Genomic DNA, 21,967 nt, shown 5'->3' with positions numbered 1-21,967 from the left:
TGCTATTGTTCAGCTACACCCTGATGTTTGATTTCTCCTTCCCCCTTTCTAAGTTCATGCTGTGTTGATTGTGCTGCCCTCACAGCCCTGTGGAATGTGGAGGTGGCAGAGCAGCAGCCCAAGGTCTGCTCCTGCAGCCCCCAAAAAACCGTGGGTCTTCCCAGCAGAGCTGTGCATGCAGCCTCCACTGCTGGCACGGGCCAGCTCCTGCTGTGATGCCACTCAGTGAGCTGCATGTGAATCCTTCCCTTTACCCAGGAGCAGGAATGTCCCAGCATGTTCTAAGTATAGCCACAACTGCTTTCCGGAGGAAAAAAAAGCTGCACTAATTTGTGTTGGCACTGATTTGGTACTGGTTTCTCATGCACTGACCCTGGCACCCTGCAGCACTGACCCTGGCACCCTGCAGCACTGACCCTCTCTCCTGCAGCAGCACTCCAGAGGCTCTGTGCTCCGTGGCACTGCTGTGCAGCTCTGCAGAGGTGAGATGCCTGGCAGCTCTCACAGCTTCTCTCCAGCGAGGCCATGACTCTTCTATGGGGCTCCTGCTCCAAAGCACTGCCACTGCAGGAATGCAGCTGGATCCAGCAGCTCCCAGATCTGAAGGGCAGAGCAAAACACATGTGTAAAACAGGAACTCAGCTGCACTGTGCCAGCTGTCTGTGTGCCCAGAATTGGTGCAAAGCACTGTCAGATCTAACTGGCAACCTCAGCTGGAATACAAACAGCACAGCCCGCTTGCTCCCAGGGACTCATAGCCAGTACTTGTATGAGAGGCAACATGTTGTGGGGGATTTTAATTTGAAACAAAGGCTGGAGTGACCTTTCATTTCAGGTTTTAATTAAGCTCCCCTGCCTCAAAGCTGCAGAGAAAAATCCTGAAAAATATAATCCAAGAGCATGGTAAAGTCTCAAATGTCAAAGGCAAGCAAAATCCTGAGCTGCTGTTGTTTTAATCATAACTTTGTTAGTCCAAAGGACACAGCTTCCCCAATGCAGTCTGACTTCACAGTGGGACTTTCTGTAGGACATATCAAATGCCATACAAGTCATAGAATAAAAGCCTGCATTTCATCTTATCACAAGATGCAGATTTACCTGCATTCAGTATATTATTTTTCCATCCTTTCACTTGCTCAACTCAAAAGAGCTACTTCCAGAGCTCTTGTCAGTCTCTGGCTGAAGGCCTAGATCCCCATTCTTTATTAACTAATCCCAAACCTCCTGTTCCCAGGCAGCATGACCTGGGCTCCATGGAATCTCAGCATGCTCATCTCAGGTTTGTTCACCTGCTTCTCTTTCTGTCTGGAGCGTGGCTAGTTTCTCCCCAGGCAGATGTGCAGATGGCCCAGAAATATTTACAGAGAAAGGCTAACAGTGGTGTCCAGCATTAAGAGCTCCTTCCTTTCTGTTGGCTGAGGGAAGCAGTGCTGGCAGCTGCAGTCCTGCCCAAGCACCACATGGGCAGTTACTGTCTCCTGCTTCTGTAGTCTTGGCATCCCTCTCCTGTCCTCTTGCACTCCTGCTCTAGGTTCTTCCAAGAGCTGTTTCATTGCCAGTGTTTTGAGATCTAGGCCTTGGTGTGCTCTTAGGAGGAGGAAATTGAGCTGACACCAGCACCAGAGCCTGCTGCAGCCTCACAGGGAAGCTGCTGCATGCACGGGGAGCTGGGCCAGAGCAGAGGGAGCCCCGTTTCCTGAGCAAACCACCCACAAGGTCACTGTTTCATAATCAGCTTGAGCAAGATCATGGGGGAGCAGCATGAAACACTCCTGTAAATGCTTCAAAACCTCAACAAAAACTCAGTACCAACACTGCAAGATCTTTGCTCTGACATATTTCACACTAAACTGAATCCCACTAATCCACAAATGGTTTGCTGTGTGAGTGTGGTTCAGGTTGGTACAGGGGGATGAGTTGTTGCTCCCTCTTCCCTCAGCTGTCACTTCTTATCCAAAACATCTCCAGCTCACAGCGCATCCAGGTCAAAAAGAAGAACCAGGTCAGCAGAGACAGTGACTGACACCTCCACACTCTCCTATGACATGAAACACTGAGAGATCACTGGGTAAGGAAAACCAAGAATTTGGGACAACTGGCACCTCCCTAACGCTCACTTCCACCTACCAATGTACCCCACAAAATAAGGCACAACTGATTGAACGGATGAAATACTGTCATCCCCACGCAGGAGCCACACAGCACATAATTTTGGTCCCCTGGAGGCTGTGCATCACAGCCCTTACACAGAACACCCCTGACACATCACAAGCAGAGCTCTGACTTCACTGTTTTGCAGCTCAGTGAAATCCCTGTCCCACTGAAGGGATTCCCTCCAGCCCAGGGTGAGGCACGCTGGAGGGGCAGCTCCAGAGAGCAGGACAACCTAGCCAGAGGATTGGCATCCACAGCCCAGACTGACGAGCCTCGAATTATTGCCACGGCTGCAAGTATTTCATATCAGCCACATTTGATGATAATGTCTGCAGCCATGTAGTCATGGATATAGAACAAACAAATCACTAAATTGCAGAAAAACAGTGAGAAAATTTAAACCTGGAGTTTGTTCTGGACTTTGCTTTCTGCAGAATTGCACAACGTTCCCAGTTTCGCTTTAAAATATCTCTGTGATTTAATGCCAAAGAGCTGGGTTTCAAGTGAAGCCTGGATTCCCCATGGCTGACTTCACAGATTGAGTTCAACACTGTCTAACTTGGAAGGCATCTCCCCTCAGCCTCTGAAAAAGCCAGTGCTGCAGAATCTGATAAGGAATCAGTCAGATATCTGCTCAGACAGAACATTCATCACAGCACAGAAATAGCCAGAAATTCACATGTGGACCAGAACGTGCAGGGGCTGTCTCTGGCCCAGAAGAGCACGTAACTGCATGAAGAATTAGTACACATCAGTGGTGCTTCACAAGACCCTGCTGGGGACTGCGGGTCTGGAATGGAAACTTAATTATCAAATCGGAGTTTTCATCTTACTGACATCATGCTTTTCAAATGATGTAGGAAGGAGGTGCAGCAGTAAGCAGCCGTGTTACCCAGGATTACTCCTTCGCCTAGCGGAGCAGGGGCTCCACTCGCAGCAGCGTGAAGCATGCACAGCTCCCCGTGAGTCGCCGTGCGAGCTGCGCAAGCCGCAGGGCCGGGAGGAGATGCTGGCTTGGCAGGACAGGCAGCAGGAAATGCAGCGTTTGCACATGGTTGTTTCTCGTCTTTCTGCTCCTTCGGTGCGCTGCAGGAGAAGGAGCCGCAGGCACGGATGGGTGCAGCTCGATCCCGCACTGCACTCTGTGTGCAGCCTCAGAGGAGACACCCAAGACTCAGTCACGGCATTCAGGGAAAGCCCCTGCAGAGTGATCCCCACGGAGACAGCTCCTGTCCACACGCTCCCCCGCTGCCTGACAGCCGCTCTGAGCAGCTCTCCCGCTCTGAAATCCCAAGCACGGGCATAGGTTTGTGCAGAATGGGCTTGAAGGAGGCCACCGAACTGTTTGTTTCACGTGGTAAAAGACAGTGTAGGTTTCCCACTTAAAAGCATGTTTAAAACAGAAATAAACTAGTACATCAGACTTTTTAAAATAAAACCCAAACCCTCAGGCTCCCCAAAAATGTCTTTTTAAGAGCGTGTGTGCCAGTTTTCTTACAATATTCCCAACAGGATTTCCATTCAGTAACATAATTTAAATCTTCTCTGCAGGATGTTTTTGAAGAAATTAGCTGTCAATTCGGCTGAGCTGTCCTCAGCAATATCCAGCAGCAATGCCCATACAGGTTACATGCAGGCTAAAAAAATTCCCAGCGGAGTCATTGGCACAAAGGTCTCTCCAGTTTCTGCCAAGCTGCTGCTGTCTAAGGAGCTGGGAGTTCCCAGGAAGCCCAGCAGAGCTCCCTGCACCCTACAAGCTGCTGTGGGCAGAACACGGTGATGTTCATGCCCAGACACACAGCATCTCACATGCCACCGAGGTCTATTAAGCACTGCAACAATTCTGCTTTTCCTCCCACAGCAGTGACTAACGATCAGCTGGAAACAACCCAGCAGCCAGGAACAAAGGTCTGAAGAGCGGCTCTTGTGTAGAGGCAATCTCCCTGACAGGTGCTGGCTGTGCTGGCTCAGAAGGAAAGAGGTTACAGCACCGCTGGCCGCTGCTTGGAATGCAGAACCCTGCTTCTAGGGAAAAGAGCCTGACACTCATTTCTTCTCAGCTCAAAGTACAGCAATAGCGGGAGTGCCGAGCAGTGAATGCATCCTCTGAATGTGTGCTTTAACACGGCAGATGCGGAGCCAGCAGCAAGAGGAGCGACCCTCAAGTCCCCAGAGCAGGGTCGCACAGAGGTTAACGGAGGTAAATTAACTGAACTCTTTTGATATTGCAATACACTATGCATCTTGTACATTCCATCCTAGAGAATAATTAAATTGACTTTATAAGAGGGGCAGTTTTTTGGGTGTGGAGGAGAGACTTCATCATTCCATTAGCCTCTGTTCTGGCCCCTAAGTGATACTTGGCAAGTCTGTTAATATGCAAAAGCCTCAATTTGCTCACTAATAAATTAGCTGTTAGGAAAACAAAGCTTCAGATCAAAGGCATTAGTAAAACACAGCTGCAGACTCTGAAGATGCTCAGCAGTGCCCGTGGTAACTTCCCAAGGATGTATATTTTTAGCATCAGTGGCATTTTGGACTCAGGTAGCAGCTAATCAGGTGTAACAGAAAAATACAAATGCAGGGTCACAATGAGATTATATATTCCTGAATTGTGTTTCCAGATCTGTTAAAAATGACTGTAGGGTTTGTTAGTTTTCCATTCTTTAAAGCTCATGCTAGCTCCATCAGCACTATGAGCAATCTCAGTCTCCTGGATGCCAAAGCAGACTCAAGACCATTAAGTTGTATCCCTGGCTGGAAGAGGAAGAAATCCTGAACTGTGCAACTCTTCCCCTCCTCACACAGGCTACTGAGGCAGCACAAAGGACTGGACCCCATTAGCCCTGTCTGACTGATCTGCAGCTCACACCACAGGTTGCCTACCCACACTTCATTCAGACCTTGCCAGCACCACTTGAGGTTAAAATCCCATGAAAAATTCTGAATTGTAAACTGCTTAATCTCAGCCTGCTCTTTTGTTTAATTATGTGTGTAGGAATCTTCTCTTTACTAAGTTGTCTCAAAGTAAGCTGGAGCATCAGGTCAGGAGCAGATGCTGTAGGTTAAAAGGTGACCTGAACAAATCCCCATGCTAACCCTCACTCCCGTAGTAACCTTCTGAGTAGCAGGGAGGTACTGCACAAGAGGCAGTAACTCCAGTACCAGAGAGCATGCAGCCAGAATACCACTGAGGAGGAAGTGGTACAGCCTTGCCCACAGTCCTTTGAAAGCAGAACCTTCTTCAAGAGGTTACAGGAGGGAAGAGCCTGTCACCCTCATGTGCATATTTCTCTAAAAAAGCTTTCTATACTGCTCACAGCATTTTTCCTTTGGAAAGGCAAGTTTTTGATTTCACTTCTCTGCACACATATTGCAATACAAACCTACATTTTTGAATGTAACCTCTGGAGCCAGGAAGCAGCCTGAAGTACTTTAATCCTTGTAAACTCAAGTACTGGATGGAATTTATACAACACATACCTATCACTGCAGGACGAACTAGATCCATTCACACCAAATTCTTTCTGCAGCTCTGAAATTAATGAATTCAAACCAAGCAGTTTTTCCAGACAAGACAGGTGCAAGCATAACTTGGCACTTCAGTATTGGAAATTCAATTCTGTAAATTTGTTTATGCTCTAAAAAATAATTAAACCAATCCAAGAAGTTAATTTCAGTTACCCTGGTAAAAATTAAGCAAGACTTTGGAACGCATCTCACTGTTTTCACGAAACTCAGCGTGGTAAGGTTATGTGCGTGCACAGCCTCTCTTGCTGATGAGGCTCCTTCAGCAGTTTCCGTTTCACAGGTGACAAAGCTCAGTCCCTGGGCATGACCAGTGTGGCAGGGCTGAGCAGTCTGACATTTTCAGCACACCTCTCACATGCTGTAGAACGAGCTGCTCATCTTCTGTGGCCTCATCACTGCTCTGACCGCCCAGAGCAGCTCTGCAGCCACCCACACTGCCCCAGCACAAGTTGGCAATTGTGGCGCATTTGTTCCTGTGAAAAATCTGCTGGGGACAGGAAAGGAAGGGCAGTCCCCTGTTAACCACACATCTCCAGCAACAAGGGTTTGACACCTAATTCCTGCTTAGGCTTGTGAACTCTTTGTCGTGTCTTATCACTCAGCAGCCTCAGTTCACAGCTCTTGTGACTCAGGCACTGGGCTCACCAGAGCTGCCACTAACACTGACTAATTCTTCCCCATCCAGTAACCGTTAAGCAGCTAATTCACTTCTCTCCTAATCTCTGTGTCAAAATAACATTCCTTTATCCTTCTGCTGTAGATTCCCAAACACTATACTATGTTATCTTTCTCATGCACATGAAAGTAGTAAAACTTGAGAAAAATTAGGTAATGAGATTAGGGTGGTGAGGCCACCAGGGTACCCAGAGAAGCTGTGGCTGCTGCACCCCTGGAAGTGTTCAAGGCCAGGCTGGATGGCGCTTGGAGAAGCCTGGTCTGGTTCTAATTACAGGATAAGTGATTTGTTTTAATAAGAGAAGTGTATGGCAAATGTTCTTTAGTTGTGTGCCAATCTTGTGAGACAAATAATGATGATTCCAGGATAATATTAGGACCCCTTGGTTAGTTGGCCAATTTCGACGTCCATCATTCCATTGACAACCCTGAGGAGCGAGAGTGCAGAAACACTCAGGATCCTCTGGGATTCAGCCTGCTGTTGATATGTGCCTTCCAAATGGACAAACCTGGAGCACAAACCCTTCCAGACAAGTGGACAGCAATGCTCCTCCTCAGCTGTGCACTAAGCCAGCCATGAGAACACGCTGCCAGCTCATCAGGAACCAGTGTTCCCTGTAAAGGGCGCTCCCAGATTTGCCCAACAGGCACCTGCTCACTTTACTGAATGCTGCTGAACCTGGGAGCCAGTTCAGTTCCTCAGCTCTGGGAAGGGGCTCAAATGGACACAAAGCACAGCTCTGGCTTGGTTGTGAAGAGTTTATCATATTTTCTCTCAAAACACAGGCAGAAGAGCTGCTACAGAACCTGCCAGCAACCAGAAACTGTTCTGAAATGGTGTCTGGACAGATTCCAAGAGCTGCAGCAGAGCAGGCTGCAGCTCTCACCTGCTTCTTACCTTCCAGTGTGAGACCAGCTGTGAGGGCCAGAGCTGCTGCTGCTAGGCCAGACACATGGAATTCATTTAAGTGTCTGGCAAACAACTTCACCAAGAGATGCTGAAAAATCTGCCAGTCAACATAGCTCAGCAATCTGAGCTTCTTGTCCCACTTGAACCACAAAGTTCTGCCTTGCTATAGGTGTTGCTGCAGGACAAAGCTGAGCAAAATCTGTGACTGCCTCTGCTTTAGCTTATTTTTAAATTCTTATTGAAAGCCATTTCATAAACGTTCTCCATCATGTTTATGACCGAAATTCCACGGTTTTCATCCTGTATTTTCAGACTTGAATCACAAGTCAGCCCACACCTTCCCTCATCCTGCTCACGTGAAAGCAAAGCAATGCTTCAGAAGGTTCAATGGCAAGAGCAGTGCCTTAGGCCTCCTGTTGGACATTAAATGCGATGGCAGAACCAGAACACACATGGGGAAATGTACACAAATGGTACTGCAGACAGGACATGCTGCACCTGGGGAGGCAGAAGCTACAGGAACAAGTTGTGTTTACATTTATCATTCCAGTGCTGGGTGTAAAGACTTTGGGACATGAAATGAGGAGGAAAAATAGTGCCTATTCAGCTTCATGCAGCTCATGTTTGGTCATAGTGATGGGGGCATGGTCATGGCAGGTAGAGCAGCCTCTCTTTCTGTTTCTCCTGAAAAAAAAGGCATTTAGCCACTAGATTTTACTTTTAAAAATAATTCTAATTCTGGAAACACGCCAAAGGAAACAGCCCAACCATCGAGAAAACTGAGCAACAAGGAACGAACAGAGAAATGGCCACCCCACGGTTTGCCACCCAGGACACAGGGGTTGTGGCAGCGGGGCGGCCGCGTGGGTACCGGGGGCCCGAACACCGGCAGCCCAGCTCGGGAGCTCGGCGCCGGGACCCGAGGGGCTGCGGGGGCCCCACACTGCGGGGGTGCTGGGCTTGGAGCCGGGCACGGACCCGCGGGCCGCGAGGGCAGCGAGCGACCGTCACGGGCTGGGAACGGCAGCACAGAGCCGCGCACCGAGCCCCGGCCGAGGGCCCGGCAGGAGCTCCACGGGGCGCCGCGCGGACCGGCACCGGCACCGGCAGGGCCGCGCGGACCGACAGCCGCCCCGCGGACCCACACCCGGTCCCGCGGACCCACAGCCGCCCCGCGGACCCACACCCGGTCCCGCGGACCCACAGCCGCCCCGCGGACCCGCAGCCGTCCTGCGGACCCACAGCCGCCCCGCGGGCGGCGCCGCCCGGCGCGGAAGCGGAAAGGGCGGCGGCGGCGCCCGGCGCGGCGTGGCCGGCGGCGGGGCGGTCCGGGGGTCGTGGGCCGGCCGGGGTGGTGTGCGCGGCCCGCCGTCCCCGGGAGCCCGGCATGGCGGGAGCGGAGGCGGCCGGCGACGCGGGGCTGGGTTCGGCCGCAGCCCAGGAGGGCGCGGAGCTGGCGGCCGTGATCGGCGCCACCGTGCCCACGGGGTTCGAGCAGACGGCGGCGCAGGAGGTGCAGGAGAAGCTGGGCTCGGCCTCCAGGATCAGCAGGGATCGGGGCAAGATCTACTTCGAGGTCCCGGCCCGGAGCCTGCCTCAGGTCCGTGCGGGCCCCCTGGCGCTCCCCGCTCCGCCGTTCCCCCTGTGGCTGGTTCGGTTCGGTGGTCCCAGCCGAACGCTTGGCTGTCGGAGGCCGCATCCCGCACCCAGGGTGTCGGCGGGAGATGAGATGGTAGATGGGGACGTTAAACCAGTGCAAAGATTAAACTGATGACTCCTGTGGGGACTAAAGGTGGAAAACCATAGTCTGAAACCTCGACATAGATGGCAAAATTCTGAAAACAGTAAACACAGTCCCCACGGCACGCGGTTAGTAATGTGTCATCTTTTCATCTCTTGTAGGTCCATCGTCTGAGGTCAGTGGATAATTTATTTGTTGTTGTTCAGGAATTCAAAGACTATCAATTTAAGGATAATAAGGTGAATCACTCTTCCTTTTTCTGTCGGTTCTGGGGTTTGAAGTGATTGGGGTTTTTAATTTAAGACTAGTATCAAAATATTCTGTTTATTTAATAAGTTTTTAATTTGTGATGCTATTCTAGTTCCCTTTTTCTGGCTTGTAAATGGAAGTGTGGCCATGTCATCTAACATGATTTCTGCCATTAAATACTTTACATTGCCAAAATCTGGGATAAGAGGTGATGCTATGTTTGTAGGCCACTGACACAGAATAGTGAAGTGTCACTTTGGTCACTTAATACAGTGTTAGTTGTCTGTATTACAAGATAAATTATGAAATCCTGTGGGTCTTGTGCTTTTCACTGTAATTCCGTTTAGTTATAGCAAAAACCAGACAAAAACCTTTAGTGTTTAATAAACTACTTTGAGAGACCTCAAAATGAAGGATAACTTTTAAAAGGATGAATAACTTCAAAGCACAACTTTTTCTGTCTTAAAGGAAGATGCTCTAAAGGATTTGGAAGATTTGGTTAAAAAGCTGCCCTGGACCGATCCATTGAAAGTTTGGGAGTTGAACAACAGCTTGAAAAAGAAAAAGACAAAGCGCAAAAAACATAGTCTGCAGAGTCCTGCAAGCAGAGGGAAGCTGAGTGATGGTGGAGAAGAGGGAGGAGCAGACCAAAATAGCACTAGTGACCAGGAGGACTGTGCCCAAAACCCTGTGTCTGTGGAACCCACTGATGGCCAGGATACAGAGAATCCCCAAGGAGTGACATCCAGAAATGGGGTGGAGGAGGAGGAAGATAATGAGCAGTCAGATGTGAAAGCTGGAGCGCAGGCGAGTTCTGAGAGTGGGACCAAGGCTGGTGAAGGAGAGGCGAAGGTGCTGAGGTTCCGAGTGACGTGCAACAGAGCAGGAGACAAGCACAGCTTCACGTCCAACGAGGCCGCAAGAGACTTCGGTGGAGCCGTGCAGGAGCACTTCCAGTGGAAAGCTGACATGACTAATTTTGATGTGGAGGTATAGTGGCATACCTTGGAAATGCCTATGTTTCTGCAGTACAAATTTTTAGTTCTTATTTCTGATGCTTAGAGATCGCCACACTGCCTTCCAGAGACTCTGGAACTGAAAACTGGTAATGCTGAAATTGGCCTCCTCTGAAGTGTTCTTTTCCCTGACAGCATTATGTGTGACTTCTGATACCTTCTTTGCCTTGCTTTCACCTTCAGTAAATCTTCCTTCTAATGCATTGTTTAATAGCAGTCTAAGTTACCAAGAAATGCTCCAAATGGAAGCTGGTTTTGGGGTGAAGGGGACAGAAGGAGTTAACAATAACTGTCAGGTGTTTGTTTTCTGTCAGGGGAGAGCAGAGGCTGGGAAAATACAACCAGCACCCCTGACCTGTTGGTGGTGAGGAGCCACCGGTTTTGAGGGGCAGAGAGACCTAAGTTTTTCTTGCAGCTTTACTAAGGGCTGGCCACTGCCCTGGAGTGAGAATTCACCTTCCTAGTTAATGTAGTCCCCACCACAAATATGATTTTTATTGCTGCTTTTGCAGATGGTTCACTGTGTCTTGCAGGACTTACCCAGCCTCTGCCCCAGACTTACAAACCAAATGTTTTAAGAAGCCAGTGCAATGGTTATAGCACTTTGAGAAGTCTTGTGCAATAGATTTGGTGTGAATGAGAGAGTGTGTGAATGCTCACCTGAATTCTGTCCTATTAAAATGGTGCTATGCTTTACTTCCAAGAAGAAAAGCTTTTTATATGTCATTCCTGGATTTTAAATTGCCAGTTAAGATTCCTGTAAGTATTTACCAGGCATTCTGTGGAAAGCTTCTGTTACTCCTGAAATTCACTTCAGGTTTTTTCTTTAGGTTCTTCTGAATATTCACAACAATGAAGTTGTGGTGGGGATTGCATTAACTGAAGAGAGTCTCCACAGACGGAATATTACACACTTCGGACCCACAACGCTGCGTTCCACTCTGGCTTACGGCATGCTCAGGTCAGGGCAGTTATGTTGTATTATGCTCGGTTAACAAGTCTTTTTGTTTAAGAAACAGCAGCTTTTGTTTAAGAAATTAAACCTTTTATCTCCCCCACTGCTTCCTCAGAAGCCATTTCTGTTAATTCTTAAAGAAAAAAAAAAAAAAAACCCTGGACTTGCTGACACCATGTGCCTTGTAATAACAGTGGGTATTTCCCAGCCAAGGAAAGTAAACCTTTCCTGTATTAGCCAAGTTTCAAAATAGTGTACCTCAGTCTTGAAAGAATTTAGCTTCATTGCTGGTTATAAAAAAAAATGTAACTAGTGGAAAAAATAATCACATCAAGTTTTTGTTAGAAGGGTAGATACCAGGGCGATGAAAATAGCTCACTCATTCCCTTATTTATAGAAATTAAGGTTTTTAAGACATTTCTCACCATATCTTTTCTTCTGTTCCTCAGACTCTGTGATCCCCAGCCCACAGATATCATAGTTGATCCCATGTGTGGTACAGGTGCGATACCAATAGAGGTGATTCTTCCTTGATTTTTTAAACTTAATTAAACTTGTCTATATCTTAGCTATATTCTATTATAGCTGAATAATATGTGTAAATCTTCTTAGTAATGACTGAATAGTAAGCTCCAGTCTCACCAGTTTTTGAACAGATGCAAATACACTTTTTGTAAATGACCTCATTTTCCTTCCATAAGACGTAGCAGAAAAAGACTAAATCCAAAAGTATTTTGAGCTTTAAAGGTGCAAAATACAGCTATCTGTTACAGAAGTCTCAATTTCCAGCCATCAACTTGCAGTCACTTTGTTGTATTCTGTCAGGTTAGAGAAATTATTCTGGGATTTTTTTTCATTCAAGCAATGTTGATGCTAATGTTGCTTATTATCATTTCCCTGCTAGGGAGCTGCAGAATGGCCCTACTGCTACCACATCGCAGGGGATAACAGCCCTCAGGCAGTGAAGAGAGCAGCAAACAACATCAGCTCCTTACTGAGGAAAAACGAGAGTAAGGACAGGTGAGAGGACCCTGAGGGATTTACCTTTCCTGCAGTGTTGCATGCACAGAAATCCACTTTGCACTGATGCACTTGAGTGTCTGGTTCATGTTTTCTTGTTTATTTTGTTGCCAACATTGTAGACCTCCCCAGTGTAAAAACCTGATGCTCATGTCTGAGGGGACTGCCTTTGCTCTTGCAGCAGCACTGCCCTGGGCGTTCCCTTGGATGTCATCCAGTGGGACATCTGCAACCTGCCTCTGCGGACGGGCTCCGTGGACATCGTGGTGACAGACATGCCCTTCGGCAAGAGGTGAGCTGCGCTCTCCTGGCCAGGGCTGGGCTCCTGCACAGCTGGTGCTGAACTGGGCCTGCTGGGGAAGCAGTCGGGAGCCCCGTGTTAAAAAGGAGCTTGAAAGTAACTGCTCCTGAATGAGCAGATCGATGTCTGAGACACCAAGGACACTGAGCTGGTGCCAGCGATCACACTGGGGATCTGGATGTATCTTGCAGGATGGGGTCGAAGAAGAAGAACTGGGATCTCTACCCAGCTTGCCTGATGGAAATGGGCCGGATCTGCACCCCAGGGACAGGCAGGGCTGTGCTGCTTACCCAGGACAAGAAATGCTTTGCCAAGGTTTGTTCTGTGAGAGAAAATCAAACCTGTTTACACTTGAAAATACATTGAGGGAAAAATTGTAAGCTGCCATCCTTATAAAAGATACTCCACATATAGAGCAATCATTAGTAACGCTTAAATTAAATTTTGGACCTGGAAGGTCCTTTGATGTTCCCATCAGATATGCTGGAGAATAATAAAAATTAACGTTCCTGTCGTAATGCCACTCTTTGGCTGTTTTTGGCCCGCAGGCCTTGTCCCGTGTGGGACACATCTGGCGCAGAGCTCAGACCGTGTGGGTGAACGTGGGGGGACTCCACGCTGCAGTGTATCTGCTGAGGCGCACCTGGGAGAGGGCAGACGAGACAAGGTCCTTCTGGTGAACTGCGTGGAAGAAGACAAGAGATGTCTCCGGACTTTGTTGAATAGACAGCTGGTAAAGCAGAGACCTGAGAGCATAGTCTGTCCATTTCAAAACCAAACAACCTGCAGAGAAATTGTCACACAAATAACAAACCAGGGATCAATTGAGAGCTGCCAGTTCTACTGTGTGTTCTGAAATCTTACTACTTATATCACCTCTGCTCCCTTCCACCCAAACTGAAATTCATTAGTGGCATTAGTAATTCTTTCCTTGGCTTGAATATTTTCTTGTATTTTTCAGTTAAACGTTTTATTATTTCTGCTTACAGTAGAAAACATATTGAGGCAGCTCTGGGTGCAACAATTAATTTATTTACCAAGCTGTATCTTCAAATGACTAGCAGTACTACTAAGAGAGTCACCTTAAAGGGTTCAGAGCAGTTTTCCAATTCATACCATTGCTGAAATGTAAACTAATATTGAACCAGTATCTGGTTTTTGTGGTCTGATAAGCAAATTCCAGTTGGCAAACAGTATGCAGTGCTACTGGTTCTCTTGCCTGTTACCTTACCTTAGGGCTAGTTACCAGTAAATATTTGATCTGTATTTTAGTGTTCCATTGCTGTGGGTGAGGGAGTAACACACAGCCTTAGAAAACAGTCCGTAGTTACTGTTTGAGGTTCTTCTAGCAGTTATATTAAAAAGTTTATGGTTTTGGTGTCTACCATGGATGCATCAAGGTGGCAATTTGAATTTCTTAGGTAATTTAACTACCACAGCTGTGCTGCCACAGTATTCAGAAAAATATTGTTGCAAATATTTTTTTCTTCTGTGACCATACTATGATTTCTCAGGCCTCTCACTCTGCTCATCAGAGGCTGAAAACAAATTGCTAGTTTGCCCTTTCCATTACAGTGTGTTCATGCTAAGTATGTGTAACTCTTCAGAGGTGAATTAACAAATAATAAAGATTTAGAAGTTTTGCATAAAGAGATGAGTCTTAATCGTGTTCTTTTTCTGGTTCATGTCCAGACTTTCCACTATCTGGTTAGTTTTTCTCAAATTTTAGTGTTTTCGTGCGTGTGACAAAGAGAATATAGTGTGTGAACCTACAGCAGAAGCATAAAGGAATGTTTTGGCACCCTGAGATGGGAGAGGAGGGAACTGGCAGCCTAACTGCCCGAGGAAGAACTGGTTTGTGGCAGCCCTGGTGAGCCCAGTGCCCGAGTCGCAAGAGCTGCGGACTGAGGCTGCGGGGCGATAAGACACGAAAAGAGCTGGCAGCTCTAAGTGACGGCTCGCGTGCCAAAGGCCGGTGCTTTTCTCCGTTTGTCGGTTAAAATGAGGGTCCGGCGGCTCCGCGTGCGCGCTCTCCTCCCGGCGCGCTCCGCCCCTCGCGGCGCGCTCCGCCCCTCGCGGCGCGCTCCGCCCCTCGCGGCGCGCTCCGCCCCTCGCGGCGCGCTCCGCCCCTCGCGGCGCGCTCCGCCCCTCGCGGCGCGCTCCGCCCCTCACGGCGCTCCGCCCCTCACGGCGCTCCGCCCCTCACGGCGCTCCGCCCCTCACGGCGCTCCGCCCCTCACGGCGCTCCGCCCCTCACGGCGCTCCGCCCCTCACGGCGCGCTCCGCCCCTCCGGGCGCGCTCCGCCCCTCACGGCGCGCTCCGCCCCTCACGGCGCTCCGCCCCTCACGGCGCTCCGCCCCTCCCGGCGCTCCGCCCCTCCCGGCGCGCTCCGCCCCTCACGGCGCGCTCCGCCCCTCACGGCGCTCCGCCCCTCTGGTTGCGCTCCGCCCCTCTGGTTGCGCTCCGCCCCTCCCGGCGCTCCGCCCCTCCGGGCGCGCTCCGCCCCTCACGGCGCTCCGCCCCTCACGGCGCTCCGCCCCTCACGGCGCGCTCCGCCCCTCACGGCGCGCTCCGCCCCTCACGGCGCGCTCCGCCCCTCACGGCGCTCCGCCCCTCACGGCGCGCTCCGCCCCTCCCGGCGAGCTCCGCCCCTCCCGGCGCGCTCCGCCCCTCCCGGCGCGCTCCGCCCCTCACGGCGCTCCGCCCCTCACGGCGCGCTCCGCCCCTCACGGCGCGCTCCGCCCCTCACGGCGCGCTCCGCCCCTCACGGCGCGCTCCGCCCCTCACGGCGCTCCGCCCCTCACGGCGCGCTCCGCCCCTCCCGGCGAGCTCCGCCCCTCCCGGCGCGCTCCGCCCCTCACGGCGCTCCGCCCCTCACGGCGCTCCGCCCCTCCGGGCGCGCTCCGCCCCTCACGGCGCTCCGCCCCTCACGGCGCGCTCCGCCCCTCACGGCGCTCCGCCCCTCACGGTGAATTAACAAATAATAAAGTTTTAGAAGTTTTGCTTAAAGAGATGAGTCTTAATCGTGTTCTTTTTCTGGTTCATGTCCAGATTTTCCACTATCTGGTTAGTTTTTCTCAAATTTTAGTGTTTTCGTGCGTGTGACAAAGAGAATATAGTGTGTGAACCTACAGCAGAAGTATAAAGGAATGTTTTGGCACCCTGAGATGGGAGAGGAGGGAACTGGCAGCCTAACTGCCCGAGGAAGAACTGGTTTGTGGCAGCCCTGCTGAGCCCAGTGCCCGAGTCGCAAGAGCTGCGGACTGAGGCTGCGGGGCGATAAGACACGAAAAGAGCTGGCAGCTCTAAGTGACGGCTCGCGTGCCAAGGGCCGGTGCTTTTTTCCGTTTGTCGGTTAAAATGAGGGTCCGGCGGCTCCGCGTGCGCGCTCTCCTCCCGGCGCGCTCCGCCCCTCGCGGCGCGCTCCGCCCCTCACGGCGCGCTCCGCCCCTCGCGGCGCGCTCCGCCCCTCACGGCGCGCTCCGCCCCTCACGGCGCGCTCCGCCCCTCACGGCGCGCTCCGCCCCTCACGGCGCGCTCCGCCCCTCACGGCGCGCTCCGCCCCTCACGGCGCGCTCCGCCCCTCACGGCGCGCTCCGCCCCTCACGGCGCTCCGCCCCTCACGGCGCTCCGCCCCTCACGGCGCTCCGCCCCTCACGGCGCTCCGCCCCTCGCGGCGCGCTCCGCCCCTCGCGGCGCGCTCCGCCCCTCACGGCGCGCTCCGCCCCTCCCGGCGCGCTCCGCCCCTCCCGGCGCGCTCCGCCCCTCCCGGCGCTCCGCCCCTCCCGGCGCTCCGCCCCTCACGGCGCTCCGCCCCTCACGGCGCTCCGCCCCTCACGGCGCTCCGCCCCTCACGGCGCGCTCCGCCCCTCACGGCGCTCCGCCCCTCACGGCGCGCTCCGCCCCTCGCGGCGCTCCGCCCCTCCCGGCGCGCTCCGCCCCTCCGGGCGCGCTCCGCCCCTCACGGCGCGCTCCGCCCCTCACGGCGCTCCGCCCCTCACGGCGCTCCGCCCCTCCCGGCGCTCCGCCCCTCCCGGCGCGCTCCGCCCCTCACGGCGCGCTCCGCCCCTCACGGCGCTCCGCCCCTCTGGTTGCGCTCCGCCCCTCTGGTTGCGCTCCGCCCCTCCCGGCGCTCCGCCCCTCCGGGCGCGCTCCGCCCCTCACGGCGCTCCGCCCCTCACGGCGCTCCGCCCCTCACGGCGCGCTCCGCCCCTCACGGCGCGCTCCGCCCCTCACGGCGCGCTCCGCCCCTCACGGCGCGCTCCGCCCCTCACGGCGCTCCGCCCCTCACGGCGCGCTCCGCCCCTCCCGGCGAGCTCCGCCCCTCCCGGCGCGCTCCGCCCCTCACGGCGCTCCGCCCCTCACGGCGCTCCGCCCCTCCGGGCGCGCTCCGCCCCTCACGGCGCTCCGCCCCTCACGGCGCGCTCCGCCCCTCACGGCGCTCCGCCCCTCACGGTGAATTAACAAATAATAAAGTTTTAGAAGTTTTGCTTAAAGAGATGAGTCTTAATCGTGTTCTTTTTCTGGTTCATGTCCAGATTTTCCACTATCTGGTTAGTTTTTCTCAAATTTTAGTGTTTTCGTGCGTGTGACAAAGAGAATATAGTGTGTGAACCTACAGCAGAAGTATAAAGGAATGTTTTGGCACCCTGAGATGGGAGAGGAGGGAACTGGCAGCCTAACTGCCCGAGGAAGAACTGGTTTGTGGCAGCCCTGCTGAGCCCAGTGCCCGAGTCGCAAGAGCTGCGGACTGAGGCTGCGGGGCGATAAGACACGAAAAGAGCTGGCAGCTCTAAGTGACGGCTCGCGTGCCAAGGGCCGGTGCTTTTCTCCGTTTGTCGGTTAAAATGAGGGTCCGGCGGCTCCGCGTGCGCGCTCTCCTCCCGGCGCGCTCCGCCCCTCGCGGCGCGCTCCGCCCCTCACGGCGCGCTCCGCCCCTCACGGCGCGCTCCGCCCCTCACGGCGCGCTCCGCCCCTCACGGCGCGCTCCGCCCCTCACGGCGCGCTCCGCCCCTCACGGCGCGCTCCGCCCCTCACGGCGCTCCGCCCCTCACGGCGCTCCGCCCCTCACGGCGCTCCGCCCCTCACGGCGCTCCGCCCCTCACGGCGCTCCGCCCCTCGCGGCGCGCTCCGCCCCTCGCGGCGCGCTCCGCCCCTCACGGCGCGCTCCGCCCCTCCCGGCGCGCTCCGCCCCTCCCGGCGCGCTCCGCCCCTCCCGGCGCTCCGCCCCTCACGGCGCTCCGCCCCTCACGGCGCTCCGCCCCTCACGGCGCTCCGCCCCTCACGGCGCTCCGCCCCTCACGGCGCGCTCCGCCCCTCACGGCGCTCCGCCCCTCCGGGCGCGCTCCGCCCCTCGCGGCGCGCTCCGCCCCTCACGGCGCGCTCCGCCCCTCACGGCGCGCTCCGCCCCTCACGGCGCTCCGCCCCTCACGGCGCTCCGCCCTTCACGGCGGCTCCGCGGGCGCGCTCCGCCCCTCCGGGCGCGCTCCCCTCCCGGCGGGCCCCGCCCCGGCCCCGCAGCGCACGCGCCGGGGGCGGCGCCTGCTCGTGGCCGGGCGGGGCGCGTCCGCCATGGCGCCGCCGGTGTCGGAGCGCTCCGGTGGGGCCGGGCCCGTGCTGCGCTCCGTCAACACGCGGGAGCTCTCCGAGGTCATGTTCAACAACCACAGCCCCCGCTGCGTGCTGCCCGTCTGGCTGGACTTCGAGGGCCGGCCGCGCTGCTACCCGGTCCTGCAGCCGCGCAGCGGGCGCGTCATGCACAGCTACCGGGGTGGGTACGGGACGGGCTTGGGCGTGGCGGGTGGCTGAGCTGGTGGCGGTGGAATTTGCCCTTTTGCCTTCCCCCCTCCTCCTTTTTCCTTTCTCTTCCCTTTTTCCTTCTTCCACTCTTTCCCTTCCTTTCCCTTTTTCGCTCTCCATTTCCTTTGCTCTTCTTCTTTCCTTTTCCCCTTTTCCTTTTATTTTTTCCTTTCCTTTTCTCCTTTTTCCTTTCCCCTCCCCGTTCATACCAGTGACTGGAGCCGTGGTAGTGGCCTGTGCACACAGAGCTAAGCTGGAGATCTTGGTCCCTTGTGGGTAGATGCCCCTCAGAGGCACTCGTTAAAAAGTTCTGTAATTGGTGCGTTCCCACCTTGTTCCCTGCCAGGGCACCTCTGGCTGTTCCGGGATGCAGGGACCAATGACGGGCTGCTCGTCAACCAGCAGGAGCTGTTCGTGGCAGCCCCCAATGTGACCAAAGCTGACATCACACTGCCAGGTAAGGGACAGGACCGCATGTGCCCTAGGGAATTCTGAACTTGTTCTCTCTGGACCTGTTAGGATTAGTGAGAAATCAGATCCTCATCAAACTAAACCTGCTCAGACACTGGAAGAGATGGTGAGGGGTTGTAAGTAGAGCTGTTGTATTGGATGGAGCTAGTGGTGGGGGTCTCTGAGGGGTTTTCGTAGGTGCCTCATGGCAGAACCACATCTGTCTCCTCTCTGGAGAGCCCAGCCTGTCACTGCTGCAGGTTGTGCTCTGCTCACAGGCTCAGAGCAGCACTGCTGGCACTGGAGCAGCCGCTGCGAGCCCTCGTGACAAGGCTGTGTTGTGCTTGTGTTTGGCCGCAGTGTTCACCCTGAAGGAGAGGTGTCTGCAGGTGGTGCGCAGTCTGGTCAGCCCAATGGACTACAGGAAACTGGACATTGTCCAGTCGTTATACGAAGAGCTGGAGGATCATCCCGACATTTGGAAGGATCTTCGCCGGCTTTCTCTGGAGAAGAATGAAGCACTGAGGAACTAAATTGTGGACTAACAGGATTACTCACCTCAGACTCCTCATTACAAACCACTGAGTCTGAGCAAGAGTCGCCAGGAAACACACCAAGAACTGATGCCTCTGTTTAACGTTTTGAAACATAAACTAAGTAACTTTGGTGACACAACAGCACTGGGAAGCATGCTGGGTTCTGATGGTTCACTTCATTTCTTCTTTGTAGGTTTTGCAAACTGTAGGGTAAGATCAGTGCAGCTAAATGGAAAATATTCATACAAAGTAACTTTCATTGCATTAGAAAGCAAATTATACCAAGGATTAATTTAGCCCAGACTAATGGTTGTGTCATCACTTTTGCTTGAGTCATTTGTTTTGATGGAATTTCCCTTTCACACGTTGCCTCAATGTGCCTGTGGGTCACAGAGCATGAGGGGTTTGTACATGAGGGTTTCCAGCAGTGCCTGAGGGTCTGACAAACATTATTACATTGGTGGAAGGATGATGTGTAAATGCTTGCAGGTTATTCTTTCTCTTACCTGTCCATGTACAAAGCCATGTCCTATCTGCTCTAGGTCTGACATGTTTTCACTGTCATCATACCTCAAATGCCTTATTTGCCTTTGTCATAGGATTCTTGCCTAGCTGATCTCAGCCACACAGACCAGACCCTCATTTTGGAACACCCTTGTCCCCCACAGCTGCTTCCCCAGCAGCCTGTACAGGGTTCACAGGAGGTAGATGCTTTAAGTTCTGTCTTTTCCCCTCGCAGTGCTGTAGTCCAAGTTGTAGTAGGAGGCCTTTTCAGGGAGTGTGGGCCTCTCAAGCTGCCTGTGTCTTCTCAGGACCAGTGGGAGCTGTATTGGCTCGCACAGCCAGCTCACAAACAGGGCCATGCTTACTGGCAGGCTGGAGATGGAGAGATAATATTTCTTTGCCTGTATTCTGTTCCCCACTTCTCAGTGGAATGTGCTCTGGTGTGAACACAGAGAGTTCAAAGCAGCATAGTTTAGTGTTACATGATTTAATTGTCCATCAAGCAAAATGTGGTGCAGCTCGGGTTAGAAGCAGATTGGTTGGAGATTGATTACAGCAGGTTATTTCTGTGAATATGTTTCCCTCCAGTTATACATTCTTAGAGTCTCAATGTATTTTGTAAGTATGGAATGTCTCCTTATTTGTAAACTTATTTATCTTATGTATTTGAAGAAATTTATCTTTGCCATAAAAATGGAAATGCAGGCTTGCTTTCTGAGTAATTCTGTCAGGTAAGGCGCCGGTGCCTCTGTGTTTGTATTCTTGTGATACCCTGACAGTTGTGGTTGAGCAGCAGACACTCTGGACTGCACAGCCTGCCCAGCCCGTTGCTGCTGGGCTGTGTTGTGGCTCTCGTGAACTATCAGCACAGCTCAGGCAGCATCTGGGCAGGAACAGGGCTGCCGAGTTCTGCTCTGCCGCCTCTCACAGATCTCTGAGGGGAAAGTGAGCCCATGCAGGCCCCTGGAGCAGACTTGGCTCAGTGCTGTTCTCTGCTCCTGACATACCTGACAGGAGGTTCCCTCCTGCTGCCTATGGGGCTGTGCACTGCAATTAGCGTGCCAGACCCCGGCAGAAAGCTGACCTGCTTGGCTGCAGCTTTTCCTGTACCTAGTTGTATTAAGTGTTGGGTTTAACAGTCTGTACGTGGCAGACATGTTCTGGGTATTTCTGAGTTGGATGGGGTCTGTGATTCCTTGTGTTTCTTATTAGAGTGTATTGTTCTGTTCTGGAGTGCCCTTTGGATCAGAATAAAGGGTTGAGAAACCCCAGCTGGCTTTAACACACGAGCATTGGGAAATGCAGTCTGCTGGCAGTTGCTCAGATGGGTTAGTTACGAGTGAAAGCCCTCAGCACCGGTAGCGTCAGCCGGGGCAGCAGCGAGAGCCGGCAGGGCCAGCCCGGGCAGCGGCTGTGCACGACCCTGCTGGGCAGGGCTGGACGGAGGAACCCTGGGGAAATAAATGCTGCTGACACTGCAGCAGCCAGGGCTCGGGGAGAGCGCACAGCAGTTGGAAAGGGAAGGCCTAAGAGCGGGAATATACAGGATTGTTGCAGTCTCTATTCAGTCCATTTCAGTTCCCCAGTAAGACCCTGCATTACCTGTGACTTTTGGAGCAGAACTGAAGCCATACACGCGGTTGGATGTGGTCTTTCCCCTTGCTTCCAGCCGAGGCAAATAGTTCAAATGGTTTCACAAGTTTTTCCAGTACCTAAGGGGAAGAAGTATTTTCTTCCTACTTTTGTGTAGTTCTTTGCAATACAACTTCAGTCTCATCTTACATCACCTTCAGAGATGTTCCAATCATGGAAGCATTTCAGTGTGTGTCAGAGGGACAGTAAGCAGGGGAAAGGGAGGGGGAAACCCCTAAAATGCAACTATGGTACTACTGGTAAAACAGCTCATCTCAAGGTAGTCTTTGAGTTGGCATGTTTTAAATACACTTTGGGTAGTTTTCTTTATTTTTTCCTGTTCGTTGATCTTATAACTACAACGATATTGCATTTTTCAGTTTTTCCTTGTCACAGCAGAGCTAAGAAGTTCATGATTTCTGAGGCCAGGAGTGAAGAAAACTGCAAAACTGAAAGTTTGATACTGAAAACAGAAGTTAGCTGTACTGTAATA

At 52.8% G+C, this 21,967-nt stretch overlaps 2 protein-coding genes across 4 annotated transcripts; both read left to right on the top strand.

Annotated features, from left to right (window-relative positions):
• Window positions 1-8,626: 8,626 nt before the first annotated feature.
• On the top strand, window positions 8,627-14,202 carry THUMPD3 (THUMP domain 3 tRNA guanosine methyltransferase). Of its 3 annotated transcripts, none has more exons than XR_014958090.1 (9): window positions 8,627-8,870; window positions 9,173-9,250; window positions 9,729-10,250; window positions 11,107-11,237; window positions 11,681-11,750; window positions 12,136-12,251; window positions 12,374-12,543; window positions 12,744-12,867; window positions 13,101-14,202. XR_014958090.1 is itself a non-coding variant. In XM_021542569.3 (9 exons), the coding sequence occupies exons 1-9, from the start codon at window positions 8,658-8,660 to the stop codon at window positions 13,230-13,232; spliced, it is 1,494 nt and encodes a 497-aa protein (XP_021398244.3). In that variant the 5' UTR covers window positions 8,627-8,657; the 3' UTR covers window positions 13,233-14,202. The 3 variants fall into 3 exon arrangements, 2 of the variants coding, with proteins under 2 accessions (XP_021398244.3, XP_021398243.3); XM_021542569.3 differs by having other exon boundaries at window positions 12,436-12,543; XM_021542568.3 differs by having other exon boundaries at window positions 12,433-12,543.
• Window positions 14,203-18,100: 3,898 nt separating this feature from the next.
• On the top strand, window positions 18,101-20,546 carry VHL (von Hippel-Lindau tumor suppressor). Its single transcript, XM_021542530.3, has 3 exons — window positions 18,101-18,323; window positions 18,699-18,809; window positions 19,163-20,546. The coding sequence occupies exons 1-3, from the start codon at window positions 18,125-18,127 to the stop codon at window positions 19,333-19,335; spliced, it is 483 nt and encodes a 160-aa protein (XP_021398205.1). The 5' UTR covers window positions 18,101-18,124; the 3' UTR covers window positions 19,336-20,546.
• Window positions 20,547-21,967: the final 1,421 nt, after the last annotated feature.

Source organism: Lonchura striata, chromosome 12 (genome assembly GCF_050655825.1).
Source record: "Lonchura striata isolate lonStrDom1 chromosome 12, ASM5065582v1, whole genome shotgun sequence".
NCBI lineage: Eukaryota > Metazoa > Chordata > Aves > Passeriformes > Estrildidae > Lonchura > Lonchura striata.
Note: the sequence above shows the minus strand (reverse complement) of the source record. Positions and strands in the feature narration are given on the sequence as shown.